The sequence below is a fragment of the Lolium rigidum genome, chromosome 6 (genome assembly GCF_022539505.1).
Source record: "Lolium rigidum isolate FL_2022 chromosome 6, APGP_CSIRO_Lrig_0.1, whole genome shotgun sequence".
In the NCBI taxonomy this organism is placed as follows: domain Eukaryota; kingdom Viridiplantae; phylum Streptophyta; class Magnoliopsida; order Poales; family Poaceae; genus Lolium; species Lolium rigidum.
The window spans coordinates 3,774,311-3,798,718 of NC_061513.1; the positions used below are offsets into that span (position 1 = coordinate 3,774,311).

Here is a 24,408-nt window from a genome sequence, read left to right on the forward strand (position 1 = left end):
CATCAGAAATTATGGATACGTTGGAGACATATCAGTGCTCTCCATACCGACAAAGAATCAACCGTGAACGCCTCCGGGGACGAACCACTTGGAGAAGAGGTGATGGCGAGCTCCAGCGTGAGGTTGAAGAGAGCCTCCAAGGGAGGTTGAGCTCCTGGACGAGGGCCACCTGTCGACCATGGGATTTGGGGGCGAGGCAGAGACGCCAGCTTGGGTCCCCCGTTGATTTACTCGCCAGAGAAAGCCAGTGGTAAAAACCACAATCTTCCAAAACCACCGCTCTGCAGATCTGCAAAGGAGAGCAGATCGACTTTTCCCGCCGTGGCCATCACCATGATGGCGAAGCAGGGGAAGGAGATCGACTCGTTCTCCCCGATCTAGAGAGCCCAGCTCGAGCTTTATTGAAGAGGATCTTGGCGCCGCCGCGCTCGCCCCCATCTCCTTCCACCGGAGCATCAAGAGCAAGCACGCCACCACCAACCGCCGCCAAGAGGAGCTCGGAAACCTCATCAGCTTGCATCCCCATGGCATCTCGCCAAACTCTACATGAGTAAAACCTAGAAGCCTAGCCCTAAAACTATGCAGAAGTGGCCGAGCCCCTCTCCCCCGTCGTCTCCGGCCGGCTGAGCCGCCGGAGAGGAGGGGGGAGAGGCTCGATGCGGCCGAGGGGCTCTCACAGACGGGAGGGTGGAGAAAGAGAGGAGAGAGAGAGGGGAAAGGGAGAAATGAGAGCCACCACATTTAATAAGTATTATAAAGATAATAAGAAGTGCATAGACATACGCCACTCACACATTATTAAATAAGTATTATAAAGATAATAAGAAGTGCATAGACATAGGCCACTCACAACATAGATCCGAACTAGAATTATAGATAGTCTAAAGTTTTGGAACAACGACGTATATAGAGTTTAAAACTAGAATCGACACTTCTAACGTGGGGGGGCAGCAGGACACGGCGACGATCTAGAGTGCAGATGGTGGCGCTGCCTAGGATGGGCGTGGAAATGGAGGGCGATTGTTTGGGCAGGGAGTTGCTTCAGTGCCACTAGCAAAGAGGACGCACGAGTTGTCCGGCCCGACGCATCTGCAGCTCAAATTTGGTGGACGTTTGAGTCGGTTCATTTGGATCGTGTCATTGGAGTGTGCACGGTCTGCATAGCCCGTTTCGACCAACCATGACCGGTTGGATTGCACCGTTGGAGATGCGCTAAGCGGCCAATGCAAACGGATCAAATCATTTGCATCCGCGCAAATAAAAAAAAAGGTCTGACCCATCTGAGCGGCTAGATAAAAATCTCAACCCGTTCTTTTCCTTATGGGCTAGATAAAAATGAAAAAACCTAGTATGTTTTAGAGATTTGAAATCACAAATTCAATTCGGCTCCCGGGTGCGTATGATCCCTCTATCATAAAAACATATTTCCAAGTGTTAAAAAATTTTGACAAAAAAATTTACATGTACATCTCCATAATATATGTGTATTCGTCAAGTTTCACGACTTGATATTTTTTGTAGTCTAAGCGAAAAAGAGAAAATTTATCTTGCGACAAGTCTTTGTTTCAGCACCGATTTTGTCTTTTTTACACACGCCACATGACATATCGTTTTTTCATGAAACGACTTTGTGAGCGTGTAGCACATGAAGGTGTACGTGCGAAATTTTTGTTTTAATTTTTTTGACATTTTAAAATGTGTCTAACATGTATTTCAAAATAAAGGGAGCATATGCATGATCCCATGTGAAAAAACATCACTCCCATTTGAAATGTACTACTCGAATCTATATTTTTGTGTAGCTGAGAAGACAAAGTATTTGAAATTGATATTTTGCAAGTCTTTGGGATATATCATTGTCTATATGTAGAATTTTCAGACTTTTCTAAAACTCAAAATAGGGATTTTAAATTATTTTTTTACAAAATGAGAACACCAAATCTCCACTCGGGATTACTGGATTACAAACTCGGGGGAATTACGCTTTCGTATTGTCCCCTTCCCGTCCGATAGCATCACGGTCGTAGCTTCGCTGCAGCTCTTCCACCAGTTCCAGCAATGCCATGCGCGACGTGCCGCCGCCGCTCACCGCCGACCTGGCCGCCTGCCGAGCCCAGGCGGCCCTCGCGCGCATTTTACGCCCCTCCTCGCCGCCGGCGTCCATCAGCCTCCTGACCTTCTTCTCCACCTCGGCTTTGCCGACGACGCCACCACCGTCCATCCTGATGCCCGCACCAATCATGTCCGCGACGTGCCTCGCGTTCACGGGCTGCTCGGCCATCATCGGCCACGCCAGCACGGGCTTCCCCGCCGCGAGGCTCTCCATCACCGAGTTCCACCCGCAATGGCTGACGAACCCTCCCACCGCACGGTGCTCCAGCACGCTCCTCTGCGGAACCCACCCGCGGACGACGCGGCCGTGCGGCCCCACGTCCACCGGCGGCGACCAGGTCTCTGACCGCACGGCCCAGAGGAAGGGGTGGCCGGACTGCACCAGCCCGCGCGCCAGCTCGCCGAGCTGCTCGTCGGCGACGTGAGCCTGCGTGCCGAACGACACGTACACCACCGGCTCCGACTGCTCGTCGAGCCAGGGGAGGCAGCCCTCGGGATCCTGTTGCAGAATGTCGCCGGCGAAGAGGAACAGCGGGCCGACCAGCCAGGCGCGGGCGCCCGGCCGGTTGAACGACTCGACGATCGCCACGAACTCCTCGTCCAGCTTGGTGAAGCTGTTGACCAAGACGCCCCAGCTGCTCGCCTCGGAATCCTCATCCATCAGGGGATCCGTCGTCTTGGTCAGCGCACCTGGAGGGACCTCCGCCGCCGTGAACGTCAGATGCGCCGGCATGCGGGGGACGTGGAAGCTGCCGCCCTGCCCGGCGCAGCTGGGCAGCGGCCCCACCATGGCCGACGTGGCTAAGGCCGTGGCGAAGCAGGACATGCCGTGGAACACGACGTGACGGACGCCGGCGTCGGCGGCGACGCGGCGCGTGAACCCGAGGAAGAAGTCGGAGACGAGGACGAGCGGCGGCGACGGCGACGAGAGCGACGCCATGAGCTCGGCGAAGGGCTCCTGGAGGAGCGCTGCGGCTTGCACGAACGTCGGGTGGAGGGACGGGCTGGGCAGGGCGTCGGTGGACTCGACGCCGGCCGGCAGCTGCGGCAGCGACGGGAACGGGAGCACGGCGAAGCGCACGGACGAGGGGACGCGGCTGCGGGCGAAGGCGAGGTTCGCCGGTGTGGTGACCACGGTCACGCGCAGGCCCTTGTGGTGCACGGAGAGCGCCGTGGCGAAGTGGAGCAGCGGGAGCGTGTGCCCTTTCGCCATGAACGGGAACACCACGACATGGTCGCGGCCGCTGGGATGGTGCGCGGCAGCGGCATCGTCGGCCGTGGTGGCGGTGGCCATGGCAGGGCGTTTGTGTGTGGAGGACCTGGTCCTGGTGTAGCTGCAGAGCTGTTGGTGTGGCAGTGCGTTTGTGTGTGGAGGTGTTGTGTGACTGCACCGCATTGTCTGTATCTCGTGGTGGAGTAGTTTTCGATACTGCTCACATTAGTGTTGGGATCAATTATTTTGCCAGCTGACTGATCGAGACGCTCAAGAGCGCAATTAATGTTTGTCAAGAGTATGCATGAGGACAAGGGAGGATAAACTACAGATTCAATTGAAGGATAAAATACATGTTAATCACTCGAGCTGTTGTGCTCTCACACTCAAGCTGTTGTGCTCTCACATGGTATCTTGTGTTGTTTATGACTTCACTCAAGCTGTATGTTATGAATGCACCAAATGGATGAGAAAAGAAGTACTCCATCCGTTCAAAAGAGGATGTCGAAGATTTATCAGAATTTGCAACTATCTATACACTAAATAGTGACTAGATAATTGTCAAATTTTTTTGACTAGATACATTCAAATTTAGACAAACTTTTGATATCCTTTTATGGATAGAGGTAGCATACATGTAATACTAGCATATGGAAGAAACGTGGTGAGACAGTCGACTAGACTGAAAAAACTGTAGATGCTCACAAAATTGCTTCTAACTTCTAGCAGGTTAGCAAAATCTTGTTACATGAAAAATACTAATAGCAATGCCACAAAGTTTTGAGGATGTACATCAGAAGAATGTCTGTTTTTCTCCAGAATCAAAATTTATGGGAAAATGGCTTCCACAAATGCCTCTGCGTCAAAAGGCTGGAGATCTTCCACCCCTTCGCCAACACCGATGAACTTCACTGGTATCCCAAGTTCATCGACAACGCTAACCTGTGACCGATAAACTTAGTCAGTTCAGGACATCTATTCATTTAAGACCCGTGACCGGAAACTGCAGCTGTAAGAAAGAAGGTCTGGAGATTGTGCATACCACACAGCCACCACGAGCAGTGCCATCTAGCTTTGTCAGGATAAATCCTGTGATTCCAACAACCTGGCACAAAAGGCAAGAAAGTTCATAATTATCACTTATTCATTATTATACAGAAACAAACTAATGAATTAGGCGCAGATCGAGTTGCACTTACATCGTTGAACTCCCTCGCTTGCTGTAGCATATTTAAGCCAGTTGTGCCATCCAGAACCAACAATACCTCCTGCAGGAGCATGACCCAAGTATACATGATAAAGCTACTATGCAAAGACATTGACCTAGTAATACATCGCAGAACTAAATCATTTGAACATCGATATAGCATACGTTGGGAGCACCAGGAAGGGCTTTGGCCATGACTTTTTTGCAAGTAACCAACTCTTCCATCAGACCATAATTTGTATGAAGTCCTGTAAAACAATTGCTGAGGAAAATTCAGTTTCTCCAGCAAGCAAATAAGCAATTATATTCTGCCCGAATGTGTAACAACAACCGTACGTCCTGACGTATCACACAGAACAATATCAAATCCTTCACGCTTCCCACGTTTCACTGCCTGCGAAAGAACTACCAAGCGAGTCAAATTAGATGAAACATAAAAGTTGGGCTCATTAAGATAACAACATACTTCAATCATGCTTGGCGGATCAGAAGTTCATACCTGATGGAGCTTGTGCCTTCTTATCTCTATCGATAACAATCTCTGAGCCAGTTCTCTCAGCCCAAACTTCTAGCTGGTCACGAGCTGCAGCTCTGAAGGTATCACCTGCTGCCATCAATACCTGTATTGTCGTTGAAAGCAAGAACATAAACTCTCCAATTTTATAAGAATGCGCCCAAGCAATATATATAGCTGAACCAGCAGATATTAAGTAAATATCCCCCACCTTCGCTCCTTCATTCTTAAATCTGTGAGCAAGCTTTCCTGCAAATATTTCAGATCACAGAATGGATCAGTTTGCCACTTCATAGCATCATGTGGCAAATAACAAACAAACACAAAACAGTGTGCTAAATTGAGCATCAGGTCCAACTGATAAGGAATGTCCAAATTACCACCACATATATATTGAATTAGTCTTACTATATATAGTGTTTATTTAGCTTCATAGTGACCACATAATTTCACTAGAAGAGAAAAAAACAGATCACTTAACACAAAGAAGCTCAATCTAATGCTAGCTCTCACATTAGAAATCTTGTACAGCCTACCCTACATTGCCATTATAAATTCATTTCAAGAAATTGGTAAAACCTCTCCATATAGTAAGGTAGGTTGAAACTAGCACTGGTAGATCAAGCAGAGGAATGCAGACAAAATTATGATATAATGTTATTACAAAGACCACCATGGTCAATAGAAAGCATAAACACCAATGTCATCGATGCAATAAGGTTCAAGTAAAATTTTCAAAGAAGGATAATCAATTCATCGCATCACTCAGGCCAGACGAGGAGCAACAAGTTAAATACGCATCTCCAATGTGCTAAATTGCAATAAACCTATGGCATTTCTTCCGGTAACAGAATGAGAGCAGGAGGACAGTAAAGCATGCCCGGAACTACCTAGCGATGTTGTCTTTCCACCACCATTCACTCCCACAATCATGATGACCGCCGGCTTCCTGCAGAAACGAGCAAGCACACTCAGACCTCCCAAATTTCAGACAACACGCAGCACACAGCAATAGCACACTGGTCTTCAGTTCAGCGGAGGGGGCAGAACCTGAAGCCGAGCTTGAGTTCGGTGTTGCTGCCCTTGCTTGTCAGCAGGTCAAGGATGCATCTTTTCAGCGACGCCTGCAGAAACGAAGTAACGAACAAAGAATTTAGCCACGAAACCAATCTCGTTGCGGCTCCACTGAAATGGGAGACCGAATCGATCACCTTTATCTCGCTGCCGGATTTGAGCTTCCCGTCGCGGATTTCGTCGCGGAGCGTGTCGACGATCCGGAACGAGATCTTGGGCCCGAAGTCGGACACCAGCAGCGCCTGCACGCGACGCGAGGATCAAAGCATCGTCGTCAGAGGGAGAATGAATGGAGCAGGGGAGGTGAGGTGACGGCTGGCAGACCTCCTCGAGGTCGTCGAGGACGCGGTCGGTGTCGGCGAGGTTCCAGTAGGTGAGGAGCTCGTCGACGACGGAGAGGTTCTCGCGGGTCTTGGAGAAGCCGGAGAAGAGCTTGTCGACGTCGCTCTTGGCCTTCTCCTTGATGAGGCGGCCGAGGCGGGTGAAGAAGCCGGCCTGCCCCGCTGCGGCAGCGATGCGGAGGTTGACGGCGCGGCGGCGGCCGGAGGGGGCGCGCAGGGAGGCGGATGCTGAGGACGGGGAGAGGAAGGGGAGGACGTGGGGAGGTGCCGCCATTCTTGCGGTGAGGATACGAGCAGCGATGGGTGGATAGAGCTCAGCCGCGCCCGCCCTGGGTGCAAACGGCGTACTGCTGGTTCGTTTAATCGGAAATAGACTGTCACGTGCAAACTCCAATACAGGTGATATCACCAATAGAGCTGATGTAAAATACATCAACAAAAACCAGTTTACATTACCTGCTTTTTCTCTGTTTTCAGTTTTTACATCACCTAAAAAGATTATGAACATCAAACCTGTTCATAATCATACAAAGTTCTAAACTTTGACACATTTCAAATAAAATTCGACATCGGCACACAATTGAGCATTGCCATTTTGACGCAAATAGTTTGATAAATAGATATTTCCATACGTAGCCGCTTCAGACACTAGATAGTACTAGGACACATCGATACTTCGATAGTTCAATACTTCGTGGGGTGTTGTGGCCTGTTCTGGCTGCATTCCTTCTCTTTCTTTTCTTGTTTCTTATTCTTTTATATTTTGTTTTGGATTACTTATTTGAATCCCATTTTAATCCAAAATTGGTTGAATAATTTGAATGTATATCTTATGCTAACACTTGTTATAGGTGGGTCTAAGTCATTATCTTGTACTAAAATATTCCTTCTATATTGGTATGGTTGGATTTTAATAATAATTCAATATTTCAACAATTGTTTATTGAAAACTATTCTTCAGTCTCTTCCTTTTGGATCTTAAAACATTTTTAAGGCTTGTACAAGTGCTTAGTGATGTATAGGGTTGTTTATCTTGTAGTCATGTTGCAAGGAATTAATTTAGAGGGTTAACCTTCTTACTTGATTTCTTATTTGGAGAATGTGATCACTTGGAAATTATGTTAGAGCTCTTACCACGTTATTATTATTATTATTATTATCTTAAACTTAACTTGAAATAGCTAGGGTAGATCCTATGCTCATCATGGTTCAAGTATTTACTAAAATGGTGGTTTACGTCATGAGACACTTGTTAATTTGATCACTTCATTCATGGGTTTGTATTTAGTTCTAAATATGAGCTACTGATCACACATTTTGGGTCTTGAGTGTAGATTTATCACTAGGCCTTATCAACTTGCCTCTAAAACTTGAATTAAATCCCAATAAGGATTATTCGATCAAGTTTCTTAGATTGAGATAGAATATATCATGCTAGGGTTTGGTGCTAGGGTTTTCTTATGTTCATTGATTGAAACATGTATAGAATTGGGGATGGACCATAGGGTTGCTCTTCCTCACCATTGATAGGATGGTTACTTTAAAGCATGATTAAGGTTGACACAAGTGCTTGGCTAGGGAAGGTTTTGGTATAATGTCATTACTTCTCTATTCGGGATGTTAAGAATGATCTAAGATTGATTACTAGTGGTCTACCTCTAATTTCACGTGATTGATGATATCTACTTATCACATTAGGTTTAACTTATGCTTCTATATCCCAAAGTATAATCATGTAGCAGGCATGATCAACTTATTCTAAATAGCTTCTAACTTTAGGGTTTATGATCATTACCAAACTGTGATGATCGTGGTATTGGCTTCCTAAGGTATTACTTAGTAAATATGGATCCCACCTCCAAGATCAAATTTTGGCTTGAGTAACTAGGGTCTAGATCTTTTCATATACTTTCACGGGTGCACATGGTCATGGTTAATACCCGTGACTTCTCTCGCTTGGAATGGCTTGAATAAAAACCTAAGTTTATTCTCAAAAGATGATGATGTGATTGTCTGCATATATGGATTGTTCTTATCCTTCTATAAGGCTTGATGAAGATAGATTTGAATAAAGAAGAATTGAATAAGTGGAAACTTGATGAGACAACTAGTGTGTTGTCATGCATACAAGATTTGAATTGAAGATATACCGTGAAGATCATTATAGGAACATGAATTTGTTAAAGACATGGAAAAGATAAGTCAATAATAGTTTCTTAATTCTTTCTTATTCTTTGATTTGTAGTTGAATTGATACCTATATGTGGTTGCAAGGAATACCATATTATGATCCTATAGAAGATATGTTGTTTGGTCCTCACTTAAGGTGTGGCTGTAATAGTTCTAGGTCCATTTGATCTAAACTATAGATCAAATCACCTCTACGCAAGATAAGGTTTTAGTAAATGGATCAAATCACCTCTACGCAAGATAAGGTTTTAGTAAAGGTCACATTATAGTTTATAGCACTTCACTTGATGATCTACTTCAATTCCACGAACTCAAGTGAAACTTCAGTCAATGTGACAAGTTTTGTTGAAGCCACGAAAATTTCACAAAATTTCTATGCATGAATGCAATGCACATATATGTATTCTCTCTTTTGCTAGCCTCTAAATGTGGGATGTTACTCGGTGGCGTGTCGTTCCCGTCGTGGATTCTAGGGACATTGGAGTTTTGATTTCTGGGGCTAATGTAATGTGAACCAAGCACACTTGGAAGATAACTACTAGGTTACCACTCTTGGTCTAAGCACACTTGGAAGAGAATTAGGTTATCACCCTTGGGAAGCTAGCTAGGTATGCCCCGGTGAAAGTATAGAGATGGTAAACCTAGAGGGGGGGTGAATAGGTTTCTACAAATTTTAATTCTTTCTTTGCAATATTAGGCTTTGCGGAATATAAAGATGAGCCTAATGCAAACTAGGTGAAGCAACCTATATGAGGATACAACTAACTCAAGCACGAAGGCTCTCACAGGCGAGTTAAATCACAAGTAAGGAGTTCGGTTAGAGATAACCGATAGCACGCGGAGACGAGGATGTATTCCCGTGTTCCCTTGCTTTGCAACAAGGTACGTCACGTTTGGAGGAGTGGAGGTCCCACGAAGGATTCCCCGCGCCACGAAGGCTCACCCTATTCTCCGGAGCCTATCCCACGAAGGAATAGCTCACTCACTTGTGGTAGACTTTGAGGTAGCCTCCAAACCTTCACAATCTTGCCCGGAGCAAATCCACGGCCCGGATGCTTCGGACTCCTCTTGCCCACCTAGGGTTTCCAAGGAACCCTAGGAAGCAAGCTTCTCAATGAATACAAGGGGGAATGAGATTTGGCTTGGTAGAACGGTAGATCGGGTCCTCCTCTAGTGATTCCCCGGAGGGATTTGAGTTTGGGTGGAGGAGGAGGGAGATCTGAGGCTTTTGGTGTTTCTAGCAATGGAGTAGGAGAGAGAGAGCTCAAGAACAGTTTATAGTATGTTGCCTAACAGTTCAGAGGTAGGAGAAGGCCTATTTATAGTGTTCTTCGAAAAATGGCCGTTGGTCAACTTGCCACATCAGATTTTCTTCGAGGAATCCGGTTGACCGGGTTTGGCGCCGGGCCGGCCGGTGCACAGGCCGGTCAGACCGGGCTCTCGACCGGGCCGGCCGGTTTCAACCGGAGCATGGACCGGAGCTTGACCGGACGAGCTTCTGGGCTTACTGGAATGCGCCCGGATGGCACAAGCGCGAAATCCGGTTGGCGCCGGGGGCAGCCGGTTGGTAGCCCGGTCCGACCGGGACGATGACCGGATGCTCCGGTCCGAACCGGGCTGGAGACCGGGCGACGACCGGAGGCCTTGCCCCCCTTTACTGGATCCTGCCCGGATGGCACAAGCGCCGGAGCCGGTTCGGCCGGGCTGCCCGGTGCCGAGCCGGTCCGACCGGGCCGCCGACCGACCGGACACGAGGAAAATCCTGTTGATTCTTTCGTCGAATTGGGGGGTCTCCATTGCCTTCTTCTTCCATTGATACACCTTTATACCTCTTTGGCTAATACACAGGAATCATCTTGTAGCCATGTATTAGTCCAAATACACTAGCACGGTGTCATTGTTACCAAAATAATGGATAAGGGTAAAATACTCTTACAATCTCCCCCTTTTGGTATACGATGACAAACCGAGCTAGAGTCACAAATAGATATTATGATAAGCTCTAAACCTTGATTCCATATAAGATATTACGAAAGCTCCCCCATAATGTGTGCACTTGGAGAATTTGCGTTTGAATGCAAAGTGCACCATTTGTGAAATATGAGAAGCTCCCCCAATATCTTTAGGAAACAAGCATGGTATGGACATGTGCATATCAAGATATATAAGCATAGCACACATAATCATCCTAACATAGAGTAGCACACATAATAGTCGTCCATACACATCCATACACGAATTATTGGAAATAGCAAATGGTTCTTGAAAAACTCAAAGTAAACAAGCACAAGCCATATAAAATCCAAATAAAGCAACTCCCATGGCTTGTGGCAACACCACGTGAATCCATCCTAGACTCTACTCTCTTCTCCCCCTTTGGCATCGGAACACCAAAAAGGCGAAGAAAAAGAGGAGAGATGCTAGCGCACCCATCAGAAGATCTCATGCCCAGCGGAGTATGAGCTCTCGCCATCATCACGCGTATCAGAAGCACCTTCATCGTCTTCATCATCATCATCATCAGTAGGCTGAGGAGGAGGCTGAGGAGGAGGAGGACCGCCAAAACCGTACCATGTAGGATCAAAGTTCTGGAACATCTGATCAGTGAGAGGAGGCATCTCCCAGTTAGGTGCATGAACGAGGCTCCAACTCGGGGCCGGGAGGAGGAAAAGTGATATTCCGAGTGGCCATGTACTCATTCGGCGCCTTCTCGTCTCTTGGGTCATAGCAAGGCTTTGATGTGCAACATCATTAGAATTCTTGCACATCTGCCACATGGAGGAGAAGAACCGAGAGATACCATGCTGCGGGCGCTGAGTGAAGCGGGAGCTAGTAGGGTCATGTTGTTCCTTGGACCGGCGCTCAGGAGGTGTCATGTCGGGGACATCCGGTCTATTACCTTGGACAGGAACCTTGAATGCTTCCATCCTGACCCGTTCACCATGCTTATTGAGAGGAGCAGGCACAACCTTGTTGATGAGGAGCTGGATGTATTGAGCATAGTTCGGGGTCATCTCGTTGCGAACACATCTCCTCGGCTCAGAGTAGATGAGATCACATCCATCAATGCGTCGCCGGTGCTCAGGGTTGCAGTAGTACATCAAGTTCAAGTGATATCCTCGGCATTCACTTGTATCGCCTGACTTGCTGATGAGAGACTCTCTGAATAGCTTGGCAAGCAGGAGATAGGAGTAGAACATGCCAGATATGGTGGGAGGACGAGCGGTGGGCTCCCGAGGATAGCAGAAAGCAATGTCTCCTTTGTTGAACTTCTGCTGAGAGTGAAGCTTGAAACCATGAGCACGACCTCCACCAAACCCAAGGGCATCACATAAGTCAAGATAGTTGCAGGAGTACTTGTCTTTGCCGGTCATCCATGTCATGGTACGAGCTGGATCATCATGGAAGTACACTGTGCAGTGGAATTGCCTTACCAAGGTTGGACAATAGCATCCATCAGAAGGCGTCAGACATACAAGCTCATACAGCCCCATGTTCTTCAAAGTCTCAACCACAAACCGATATGTGGTGGCTGCATGCATCTCAATAACACCCTTGACAGCCTTGGGCATAACAATGGTGCCATGCTTCATGTGCTCTCGGGAGTCATAGAACTCAAGCCACATCCTTTGCTGACTCTGGGTCCAGAAGAACTTGTCACTCCCGGTGTAAGTGGGGGCCTCAAAGCGATAGTGATTGGTTTCTCGAAGCCTTTTCCATGCACCAATATGGACAGTGCCAACATTGAAGTTTGGCAATTCCTCATCACCTTCTTGTGCAGCGTGCTTATCTTTCCTCCTCGGCCGGTGTTCTTGGTGCGGCCTCCGGCTGAGCTGCCACCGGCGGTCCGAGGAGCACGACCCGATAGAGCGCCGAGGTGAAACCCCCGAGTGCCTCCCTCGCTTGGCAACGGTGCCACGGCCCTCATCGAGTCCATTCATCACACTGTGAATCGGCAAAATAGAGCGAGGATAGCAAAGAGGTAAGTGTACATGTCATCAATGAGGGAGAAACCAGAAAGCATAGCATATATCCAAGTGTATTGATGAGATTGTGCGAAAAGCGAGGCGGCGGCGCACGAGGCCGGTCCGACCGGACTCATGACCGGGCGAGCCGGTCGAGAATCCGGTTGGCCGGGCCGCGCGCCGGAACGGCGGTTGAATGGCCGGTTGACCGGGCTGTGAACCGGGTGGTGATGATTTGTGATGTTTGCCCAGATTTTCTACCACAAATTCATGCAAAAACTCGAAAAACTTGGGTACATGTTATAGCAATAGAGTGGAGTATGTGCTTTGTGGTGAGAGGCACTCTAAGGCCTTGTTTACTTGTCTGGTATTTTTGGGTTTGGGAGGGTAAAATACCGGCCCACGACAGAATCCCGAAAGTTACCCGATGGGCCGTTTACTTCCCTGGTTTTTTTGTGTAACATCCCGGCCCATCCCAGATCTTCCCGACCCGGTAAGCTGCACACTCCGGTATTCTCATCCACGAGGTCGACCCCGTGTATACGGTCGTGAAAAGGGGAACGAGCGACGGCGGCGACGGCAGCGAGGAAAGGCAACGGCGGCGGCGGCGGGGAAAAAATAGCAGATCAAGGCGGCGCCGACGAGATCCTCCTCCGGCGATTGGTCCCCGGTGAGTCCTCGCGGCTCCTCCCCTTTTCCCCTCCTCCCTAGGGTTTCTTTGTGTCGCCGCCTCCGCGACGGAGCTCCCGGACGGAGGTTGCGTGGACGACGCGCGCGGCGCGAGGGAAGGAAGCAACAGCGGCCGGTGCCAAGCTAGGTCGACGTTAGATGGATTCAAGGCTGCTCGGCAGCCTGCACGAGCACCTCAACTTGCTGCTGATGGTCAATCAGCTACGCTCTCCAGCTGTTCAGGATTGGCAGCTTTGTGTAGATTTGCTCTGCCCTCTTCTTCATGCTCTACAGTATTGTTACAACTGTAGTATTCACTTGTAGCAATAATATCTTCTTCTGTTCTGTGAATTAGTTTGCTGCTTACGAAAGGAACGGCCGAGTTTAGTTGGACACTAGTTGCAGTGGCCTTTTTAGCAACGATTCCCACCTGTTTATGTGCGTGTATTCATCTGATTAATAATTTGACTAACGTGGACGTGATTGGATTTGAAATAACCCTTTATACCCCTTTTCTCATAGTCGAGATGTAAAGATGTAGTACTAATTTATATGTTTGGGGAAAATTCTAGCTTGCTGTTGTTATGCAAGGAATGTTATGTATATATATGCTGAATTCCAAGAAGTGTGACAGCTTGTATTTGTTGAGTATCTAGGCATGATTCTGGTATGTGTGTTCAACTTTATCCATAGCCATATTGTCTCAACACAGTGTATCATTTATAGATTCTTTTCACTCTTGCTTGTTGAATGATAATGCTATAGGCGTAGGAGTTGCTTGAATGATAATGCTATAAGCATGGTGTAGTTGCTGACAGTAATTTGATGCCTGCATACTTATGTACTGTTGCTATTATTGAGCAGTAGCATTAACATATGCTATTAAGGTCTGTACAGATGCTAAAAGATGGTATGAGGCTACCGGTACCTGGCTATTTATATGGCCAAAGTCTCTACTGATATATACATGTTTATGTCATTTTTTTTATAGATACCTGCACCTTGGTTCCCTGTGACTTGTGAAAATATGATGAACTGATCACTTGTTTGTATCTATGTATGAACAATATAGCATTGCGTCCACGTCTCTGTCATGCACTATAAATTATTGTCATGGAAGTTTTCCTAATCAGATATCTTGTTGTGTTTTATTCTAGCGATGTCTTGTCTCTGAAAATTTCTTTTTTGTCCAGGTCTGCCATGGACTGCAGCTCCGATGAGTCATCAGAGCTAAATGATACCGATATTGGGATACTTATTTGTCAAGTTGTTGCATCTCTGTTCCTGTTCGAGAAAATTGCATTACAATGAGTTCATGTTAAATACTGTTTGTATAATGCCGTTTAAAATTATACCTAATACTTGGTTATGAACTGGTTGTGCATTACACAATCAAAGATTGAGCTTTTAATTTAGTGGTTGTCCATTATCATGTTTTTTTTTTTGAAACTTTGTCCATTATCATGTTGTGTGGTGTAAAGATTGCGTTTTTAGTTATCCCATCTCATACCTCTTATATCCCCTCTCATCCCCAAAATAAAGTAACTAGAGTCTGTGGGGAAGGGTGTGGGGAAATCTAGGGAAATCTAGGGAAATCCGGGGAAAAGTGGGGATTGGGTGAAAGGGATGTTTTCACCAAATCCCCTCTCATCCCCAAACCCCTAGAGGATAAAAATACCCCAGAAGTAAACAAGGCCTGAAGGCATGAGGACTTGCAAACCCTAACCCTAACCCTAAGATGTCCTCAAATTTTGGCAAGATCTTGCAATGTGTGAGGAGGACTAGAGAATAGGGAGGAAAGGAGAGTACATTACCGAAGACATTGTCCTTCTTGGTCAAGGGAGCAAGAAGAACACAAGGTAGGGCTTCAAAACCAAGAACTCCAAAAATTCCCAAACTAGTTGGAGAGGGACCAAATCCTTCGGTGGAGATGTTCCAAGGGCCCCGATCTATGGTGTGGTGGAGTTTGGGGAAGTTCTTGTGGTGGGAAGTGCCTAGATCTTGATGGAGGTGTTGGGGGCGCCGGCCATGGTGGTGTGGGAGTTGGGGAAGAATGAGGAAGATGACCCCAAGGGTAACCCCCTCAAAAACATATCGAGTCGCGCGGCCGGTCGGGCGCCTGGTCGACCGGGCGGGGCCGGCTGGCCCGGCGCAAAGGCCGGTCCAACGGGCCGAGAGACCGGCCAGGGCATTTGTGCCCGAGTTTTGTCTAGTTTTGCCTCTTTTTGCCCCTATTCTTTGTGTAAATGTGTATGAATGCTCAGATGATGACATGTACATATAGATAGATAGACGATGATGAGATGAGCATAGACATGGGGTTGGGAAACACAAAGTTCTCTAGGCATACCCATTGGAGTGAAAATGCAAACAAGATACAAATAGCTACAATGGGCATGATTCGAAGTATATCAAGAATCATAAAAGCATTTTGAAATAGTTTTGGCAATAAGATCATTTGGCCTTATATAGTCAAATCAAGTTGTAATGAAGGCTCAATGAGGGGCGGGGGATTACTCCCCTATGTGAAAGCGCAAATGTCATGTGACCGCGAAGAGACATGCTTGGGTCCATATAATGACATTGGGTCTATTTATGTTGCACACATAGGTATGCATCATACCAAGACATGGTAAGATGACTATCCCCATATGTGCTATGCCTCTAAGCTAGATAGCAAGATAAATGCAAGAATATAGTGCAAGAAGTTAATCAATCCAAGTTTTTAGGATCAAGAATACCAAGTTCTCCTCTCAAGTTAACAAAGCGGGCTTCATCCAAAGGCTTAGTGAAAATATCCGCCAATTGGTAGGTTGTTCCCACATCAATGAGATCAATATCCTTATTGGCAACATGATCACGTAGGAAGTGATGGCGAATGTCAATATGTTTGGTGCGACAATGTTGAACCGGGTTGTTGGCGATCTTTATTGCACTTTCATTGTCACAAAGAAGAGGCACCGTACCAAGAGACACACCATAGTCTTTCAAGGTTTGCTTCATCCATAACAATTGAGTGCAACAAGATGCCGCGGATATGTATTCGGCTTCGGTGGATAGGGCGGTGGAGTTTTGTTTCTTGGATGACCAACTCACCAATGACCGGCCAATAAATTGGCAAGCCCCGGAGGTAGACTTCCGATCAACCTTATCACCGGCCCAATCGGAATCCGAATAGCCAATGAGTTCAAAGGTTGACCCCTTTGGATACCATAGCCCGAGAGTAGGAGTGAGAACAAGGTATCTTAGTATCCGTTTGACCGCCACTAAATGGCTCTCCTTGGGAGCGGATTGAAAACGAGCACACATCCCTACACTTAGCATGATATCCGGCCTAGAGGCACAAAGGTAGAGCAAGGATCCTATCATGGAGCGGTATACCTTTATGTCCACATCCTTCTCACCGTCACATGAACCAAGTTGCCCCTTTACGGGCATGGGTGTCTTCATTGGACTCGCATTGGTCATGTTGAATTTCTTGAGCATGTCCTTCACATATTTTTCTTGAGAGATGAAGGTGCCTTTTGCAAGTTGCCTCACTTGGAAGCCTAGAAAGAACTTCAACTCTCCCATCATGGACATCTCAAATTTCCTAGTCATCAATAGCTCAAAAGCTTTGTTATGATTGGGGTTAGTTCCACCAAAAATAATATCATCAACATATATTTGACATATAAAGAGGCCACCCCTTTAACCCGCTTGGTGAAAAGGGTGGAATCGACCGTACCCATGCAAAACCCATCATGTAGTAAGAAATCCCTAAGGAACTCATACCAAGCACGCGGAGCTTGCTTGAGACCATAGAGTGCCTTATGGAGTAAGTACACGTGGTTGGGTCGGCATGGGTCTTCGAAACCCGGGGTTGTGCCACATATGCGGTTTCTTTTAGGGGACCATTCAAAAATGCACTTTTCACATCCATTTGATATAATTTGAAATTGTGGAAAGATGCAAATGCAAGCAAAAGACGAATAGCTTCAAGACGGGCTACCGGCGCAAAGGTATCCTCAAAGTCCATACCTTCTATTTGGGCAAACCCTTGCGCCACTAACCTTGCTTTGTTTCGTATAACAATGCCATTCTCATCTTGCTTGTTCTTGAATACCCATTTGGTCCCAATGACATTGATGCGATGATCCTTGGGTCTCTCAACTAGAGACCATACTTCATTGCGAGTGAAACACTCCAATTCTTCTTGCATGGCAATTACCCAATCCGGATCGACCAAGGCTTCATGTACCTTGAGTGGTTCAAAACTAGACACAAAAGCATGATGTTGACAATAAGTGATAAGTAATGCATGGTGTCTACGAGTTACCACTCCTCTTGAGATGCTACCAAGGACTTGATCCACTTTCATGTCGCTTGCCCTTGTAGCGGCCTTGATCTTCCGAACGGTTCCTTCATGATCAATGAATTCATCTCTTGCTAGTACTTGATCATGAGGGACCATTTGAGCTTGATCATGAGTTGAGGATGTTTCTTGATCGTCATCATGATCTTGCTCCATGGAATGAGGATCTTCTTCTTGTTCTTCGGATTGTGACTCATCTTGAGTAGAGGATGGTTCTTGAGTTGCACATGATGGTTCGGCTTGAGTTGAGCTAGGCTCCACTTGTGGCGTGCTTGAAACATCTACTCCATCATCTTGATCATCATTATGAACCTCCATGGGCCGGATGTGTCCAATGCCCATATGCTTGATGGCACTAGATGGATCATCATCATTACCCGCAACACATGGAACAACTTGCTCCACTTGGGAGCCATTATCCTCCAAGAACACCACATCACAAGATACTTCAATGGTCCCGGAGGATCGGTTGTAGTATCTATAGGCGTGAGAGTTCTCCGCATATCCAACAAATATACCCTCTATGGTTCTAGTTTCAAATTTACCGAGCTTTCCTTTGTTGTTCTTAACAAGGCATGTGCATCCAAAGACACGAATATATGTGACATTAGGCTTGTTACCGGTAAGGAGCTCGTATGGGGTTTTGTTGTGGAGGGGACGGAGGAAGAGCCGGTTGGAGTAGTGGACGGCCGTAGAGATGGCTTCTCCCCAAAAGTTGTGGGGTGAGTTGAATTCACTCAACATGGTTCTTGCCATCTCAATGATAGTCCGGTTCTTCCTTTCAACAACACCGTTTTGTTGAGGGGTGTATGGTGCCGAAAACTCATGCTTGATGCCCTCATCATCAACAAACTCTTGCATAGTGTAGTTCTTGAACTCGGTGCCATTGTCGGTCCTAATTGCCTTGATCTCGGATTCATACATACGTTGAGCTTTCTTGGCGAAGGTGATGAACTCTCTATGGGTCTCGTCCTTAGTCTTGAGGAGAAAGACCCAAGAGTATCTTGAGTAATCATCAACAATGACAAGTCCATACTTGCTCCCACCAAGAGTATCATAATGTGATGGCCCAAAGAGATCCAAATGAAGGAGCTCCAAAGGCCTAGATGTGGAGACAATACTCTTGATGGGATGCTTCTTCTTGAGTTGCTTTACGGCTACACATGCACTACAAACACGATCTTTCTCAAAAGAAACGCCGGTTAGTCCCACAATATGCTCACCCTTTAGGAGTTGTTTAAGATTCCTCATGTTAACATGACCAAGGCGGCGATGCCACAACCAACCTTCGTCATGCTTGGCCGCCATTAGACATGTGGAGAAGGAGGGGCTCTCTTTCGAGAGGTCAACCACGTAAAGGTTGTTCTCCACATATCCAACAAGGACCAATTTGAGATTGTCACTCCTAAAGACTTGCACATAATATTTAGTGAAATATGAATTGTAACCGGCATCGGCAAGATGATATATAGAAAGTAAGTTATAGCCAAGGTGTTCAACAAGCATAACCAGCTCAAGGCACAAGTCCTTAGAGATTGCTACCTTGCCATACCCAAGTACCTTTCCCTTTGAGTTGTCACCAAAGGTAATGCTTGACTTCTTGTTGATATCTTCAATGAATTGATCAAGCACACCTTTTCCTCCGGTCATATGATTGGTGCATCCACTATCAAACACCCATTTTGGACCACGGAGGAATACCCCTACAAAATCAAGTAGAGGATTTAGGAACCCATCGATTAATGGGTTCCTTTGCAATGGCAACAATATCTTTTGGTACCCAAATTGAGTACCCTCTATAAGCATAGCCATTAGGAGGGCCAACATAGTTAGCATAAACATCACCATAATAATCAATAAATAATGCATAGTGATCGTTTGGCCCCGTGCGGTCACCACTAGTGGCTTTGCCCCTTGAGGCTTTGCCATTATTAGTGACCTTCTTGTTCTTATCTTGAGCGGGTTTCTCCTTCTTGTAGTTGTTCTTCTTGTGAGACTTGGGAACATATCCAAGTCCATACTTTTGATTGTTTGACCTTTGCTTACTCAAGAGGTCATCCAATCCCATCTTGTTCTTGGCGGTGGTGAACTTTGCAAGTTCCTTTGTTAACCTAACATTTTCCTCAAGAATAGATGCATGCTCACAAGAGGATTCATTAGGATGATAGTCGAGACCATATTTAGTCACCAAGGATTCAAGATATGCATTGGTCTCAACATGCAAAGAGAGTTCCTCTTGTAAACGAACATGTTCCTCAACAAGCTTAGCATGCTCATTAGTAAAAGATGTAGGGGAACTAGCATGCTTTTCAACAACAATGGGATCCTTCATTGATTCAAGTGCTTTCATGTAGGTTTCTTGGAGTAGGTCATGGTTCTCTCCAAGTTTCTTGAGCTCATCCTTTACAAGCTTGTTAGCTCTTTCAAGGTGGTCAAGATCCCTAGTGAGAGAAGCATGAGCAACTTCAAGTTCCTCCTTTGAGGTATGGAGCACTTGAGTCAAAGATTGAGCCCTATCAATAGTTTCTAGATCCTTAACTTTATCAAGTTCATAGGTTTCAATTTGTTGCTTAAGGCCTTGAGATATGCACCTTTCGGTTTTTAGCTCTTGTCTTAGGAGATTGAATCTCCGTTCCTTTTCATCCAATTGATATTCTAATTCCTCAATGGACTCATCCTTTTCTTTGAGAGAGTCCATCAAGAAATCAAACTTGACAAGAGCTTTACCACGAAGGGTGCATCTAACATTGTAAAGTTCCTTAAGCACACTTAGTTCATCTTGATTTTCATTTTCATCATCAAGAACACTAGATAGGGAAGGTGGGGGTTCCATTACCTTGGTTTCCCTTGCCATAAGACAAGAGCCAACGATTGAAGAGGAGGAAGAGTCATCGGAGTCATCCTCTTGAGTGATTCTTGCCATGAAGGAGGAACCAACATCATTCTCCGTGGAGTAGTCCTTGGAGTAGTCATATGTGAAGAGTGACCCGGGCTTGGACTAAGCCAAACCGGCCACCCCGGCCTCCTTCTCCTCATCTTCTTCTTCATCATCGGACAAGTACTCGGCTCCAACAAAAGCTCTTCCCTTGTTCTTCTTGAATCGGTCGTTGATTGGGTTTGGCTTCAATCTTGGCTTGACCCCTTTGATGAATCTTGGCTTGTCTACCCTTTTCTCATAAGGGCACTCATTTGCAAAGTGGCTATCTTCATCACAATTGTAGCAAGTTCTCTTCTTCTTCTTGTCATTGAGAAGCATAGGCAACTTTCCCTTGTACTTCTTGGCAAAGAAGGCAAAGTCGGTGACGATGTCACTAGTTGAAGTCATATCCTCATCTTCTTCAATTTCATATTCTTCTTCTCCTCCATGGTCAGCTCTAGCCTTGAGGGCAAGGTTGTGTGACGCTTCATGATTGTGTGAGGCTTCATCAACACGGTTCATTGCCTTGAGCCTCTTTCCGGCTTTGGCCATGTTTTCATTGGCGGCCACATAGGAGACTAGATCATCGGAGTTGAGATCGGCACTCTTGGTCATGATTTGCAAGTTGAGTCCAAGGTTGGTGTCTTCTTGTTTGACGGCAATCATAGCAATGACCTTGGATTTTATGAAGACTTCGTTCATCTCGAATCCGTCATTGTACTTCTCAGCACCAAGACCCTTGACCCTTACTTTCAGAGCACCAAGCTTAGCATAGGCATCGAATACGGATTCTCCATCTCGAATCATGAACTGGTAGGCCTCTTGCTTTGCGAGTCTCATAGAGAGATGATTGGATCAAATCGGTTCCCTCTTGGAGTACTACGATCCGATCCCACAACTCTTTAGCGGAGACAATGTCATCAACTTGATCTAGAAGCTTGCGGTTGATGCCACTTCTAATCTTGTCACGTGCGGATGCATTGAGTTGACGGTTGTAGAACTCGGTGGAGGTCAACCGAGTAGGATCTTGTGGCTCCCGATGTCCATGAACAATGAGCTCCCATAGCTCCACACTTGCAGCTGCGAATATGAGATTCCATAGCGGATTTCCAATGAGGAAAGTGAGTTCCATCGTAATGGGGAACGGTCCCACTATGGTTTATATGAGGCATGGGTGAAGTGTTTCGGGATAGTTATGGTCAACCTCATGGTAGGATTCTTTAGAAGCCGAAGCCCCACTAAGAGTTCCACCCGCGAGTTAGGTTCTTAAGCATGGCAGTCATTTCTGTCATTTGGTTTTGTAGCTCATCCTCCTTTTTCTTCTTCTCGGCATCATATGCCAAGAATCTAGATTTCATCTCTTTAACCGAAAGGTTAGAGTCGTCATCTAGACCCTCGAAGAGTTTATCCATCTCACTCTTAAGGCGGTGAAGCCCTTAATAAGAGTCCAGGCTCGATACCAATTGAAAGTATAGAGATGGTAAACCTAGAGGGGGGGTGAATAGGTTTCTACAAATTTTAATTATTTCTTTGCAATATTAGGCTTTGCGGAATATAAAGATGAGCCTAATGCAAACTAGGTGAAGCAACCTATATGAGGATACAACTAACTCAAGCACGAAGGCTCTCACAGGCAGTTAAATCACAAGTAAGGAGTTCGGTTAGAGATAACCGATAGCACGCGGAGACGAGGATGTATTCCCGTGTTCCCTTGCTTTGCAACAAGGTACGTCACGTTTGGAGGAGTGGAGGTCCCACGAAGGATTCCCCGCGCCACGAAGGCTCACCCTATTCTCCGGAGCCTATCCCACGAAGGAATAGCTCACTCACTTGTGGTAGACTTTGAGGTAGCCTCCAAACCTTCACAATCTTGCCCGGAGCAAATCCACAGCCGGATGCTTCCGGACTCCTCTTGCCCACCTAGGGTTTCCAAGGAACCCTAGGAAGCAAGCTTCTCGATGAATACAAGGGGGAATGAGATTTGGCTTGGTAGAACGGTAGATCGGGTCCTCCTCTAGTGATTCCCGGAGGGATTTGAGTTTGGGTGGAGGAGGAGGGAGATCTCGAGGCTTTTGGTGTTTCTAGCAATGGAGTAGGAGAGAGAGAGCTCAAGAACAGTTTATAGTATGTTGCCTAACAGTTCAGAGGTAGGAGAAGGCCTATTTATAGTGTTCTTCGAAAAATAGCCGTTGGTCAACTTGCCACATCAGATTTTCTTCGAGGAATCCGGTTGACCGGGTTTGGCGCCGGGCCGGCCGGTGCACAGGCCGGTCAGACCGGGCTCTCGACCGGGCCGGCCGGTTTCAACCGGAGCATGGACCGGAGCTTGACCGGACGAGCTTCTGGGCTTACTGGAATGCGCCCGGATGGCACAAGCGCGAAATCCGGTTGGCGCCGGGGGCAGCCGGTTGGTAGCCCGGTCCGACCGGGACGATGACCGGATGCTCCGGTCCGAACCGGGCTGGAGACCGGGCGACGACCGGAGGCCTTGCCCCCCTTTACTGGATCCTGCCCGGATGGCACAAGCGCCGGAGCCGGTTCTGACCGGGCTGCCCGGTGCCAGAGCCGGTCCGACCGGGCCGCTGACCGGCCAGACACAGGAAAATCCTGTTGATTCTTTCGTCGAATTGGGGGGGTCTCCATTGCCTTCTTCTTCCATTGATACACCTTTATACCTCTTTGGCTAATACCTGGGAATCATCTTGTAGCCATGTATTAGTCCAAATACACTAGCACGGTGTCATTGTTACCAAAATAATGGATAAGGGTAAAATACCCTTACACCCGGGCATTTTTTGCAGGACTGGAGGCGGAGCGACAGGTGAAGTGTCGCCTCATTTGTGATGCCACGGTCCTTCAAGGTTCTATCGTCAATCATGCCACGCCCTCCATACATGAGGCACTGGTCGTCCGGTGGGATGCCATTGAGGGCATGGATCTTGGCCTTGACACTCCCGACGGTATCCAATTCCTTAGCCCAAATGCTGATGGTCTTGCCAGTCAAACCTTTGACAAAGATTTGCATCTCCCTGTTAGTCCCCAGACCAAGGTGAAGTGTGGATTCGTCTTCAATGCCGTAATCAGCTAGCGTGCGTCTGTCGTCTAGCTCCATCTTGCCAAAGAGAAGGCGCTCCTGGTCCTGAATCTTGGCCTTCACAACGTTGATGGTGTCCGAGGGGTCGACCTTGACGGTTATCGTCTCGCCGGCGAGGGTGCTGACGAAGATCTTCATCTGTTCAATGAGACCACCAAACATGAGCGGCGAAAAAGACTAAAACATAGTCGAGTATCTTCATCGTCTTTCATAAGATGTGAAGCAAGAAGCACAGATCTTATCATCCACCCCCAAATTAATAAACACAACGAATGATGATCATCAAGTAGTAGTAGCCTGGCTAAAGGCGTACGTACGTTTAGAGATTAGATCAACAACGACTCTAGGAAGATAGAAATAGACCACACAGATATAGGCAGCGGGTACCTTGCCTTGAACTCGATGACGGTGAAGCGCAAGGAACCGATGGTTTTGTTCGCTCGATATCGACCGAGACCGTCAAACTGGGGATGTGCTTATATATCGCCACGGCTCACGGGTAAGACGTATGGCAGAAATCCCAATAAGTTTCTTCCAAAGCAAGACGCGTGACGGCACGAGATCTCCACAAGATCTCAGCTTTCCTTTTTTCAGAGGGACTCTGCTGTATTCTTCATGCTAGACTCCTCGTACATTGGGGTTCATAACCCGGACGGAACCTAGAATCTGAATCTCCATGTATATGCATTATGCAATGGGCCAGTCAATTTAAAATCGTGATATTTCTTCTGCAAATCCTATCTTTTGAGAAACAGTTC

At 46.8% G+C, this 24,408-nt stretch overlaps 2 protein-coding genes across 2 annotated transcripts; both read right to left on the reverse strand.

Moving 5' to 3' along the window:
- Positions 1 to 1,816: 1,816 nt before the first annotated feature.
- LOC124668399 (scopoletin glucosyltransferase-like) lies at positions 1,817 to 3,352 on the reverse strand. Its single transcript, XM_047205547.1, has one exon. The coding sequence runs from the start codon at positions 3,323 to 3,325 to the stop codon at positions 1,979 to 1,981; it is 1,347 nt and encodes a 448-aa protein (XP_047061503.1). The 5' UTR covers positions 3,326 to 3,352; the 3' UTR covers positions 1,817 to 1,978.
- A 653-nt stretch (positions 3,353 to 4,005) lies between these two features.
- LOC124661104 (cell division protein FtsY homolog, chloroplastic-like) lies at positions 4,006 to 6,769 on the reverse strand. Its single transcript, XM_047198961.1, has 11 exons — positions 6,445 to 6,769; positions 6,258 to 6,362; positions 6,097 to 6,170; positions 5,937 to 5,995; positions 5,258 to 5,295; positions 5,032 to 5,152; positions 4,869 to 4,937; positions 4,698 to 4,780; positions 4,525 to 4,593; positions 4,368 to 4,430; positions 4,006 to 4,267 (listed from the first exon to the last, which is right to left on the reverse strand). The coding sequence occupies exons 1-11, from the start codon at positions 6,733 to 6,735 to the stop codon at positions 4,154 to 4,156; spliced, it is 1,086 nt and encodes a 361-aa protein (XP_047054917.1). The 5' UTR covers positions 6,736 to 6,769; the 3' UTR covers positions 4,006 to 4,153.
- Between the last annotated feature and the right edge of the window lie 17,639 nt (positions 6,770 to 24,408).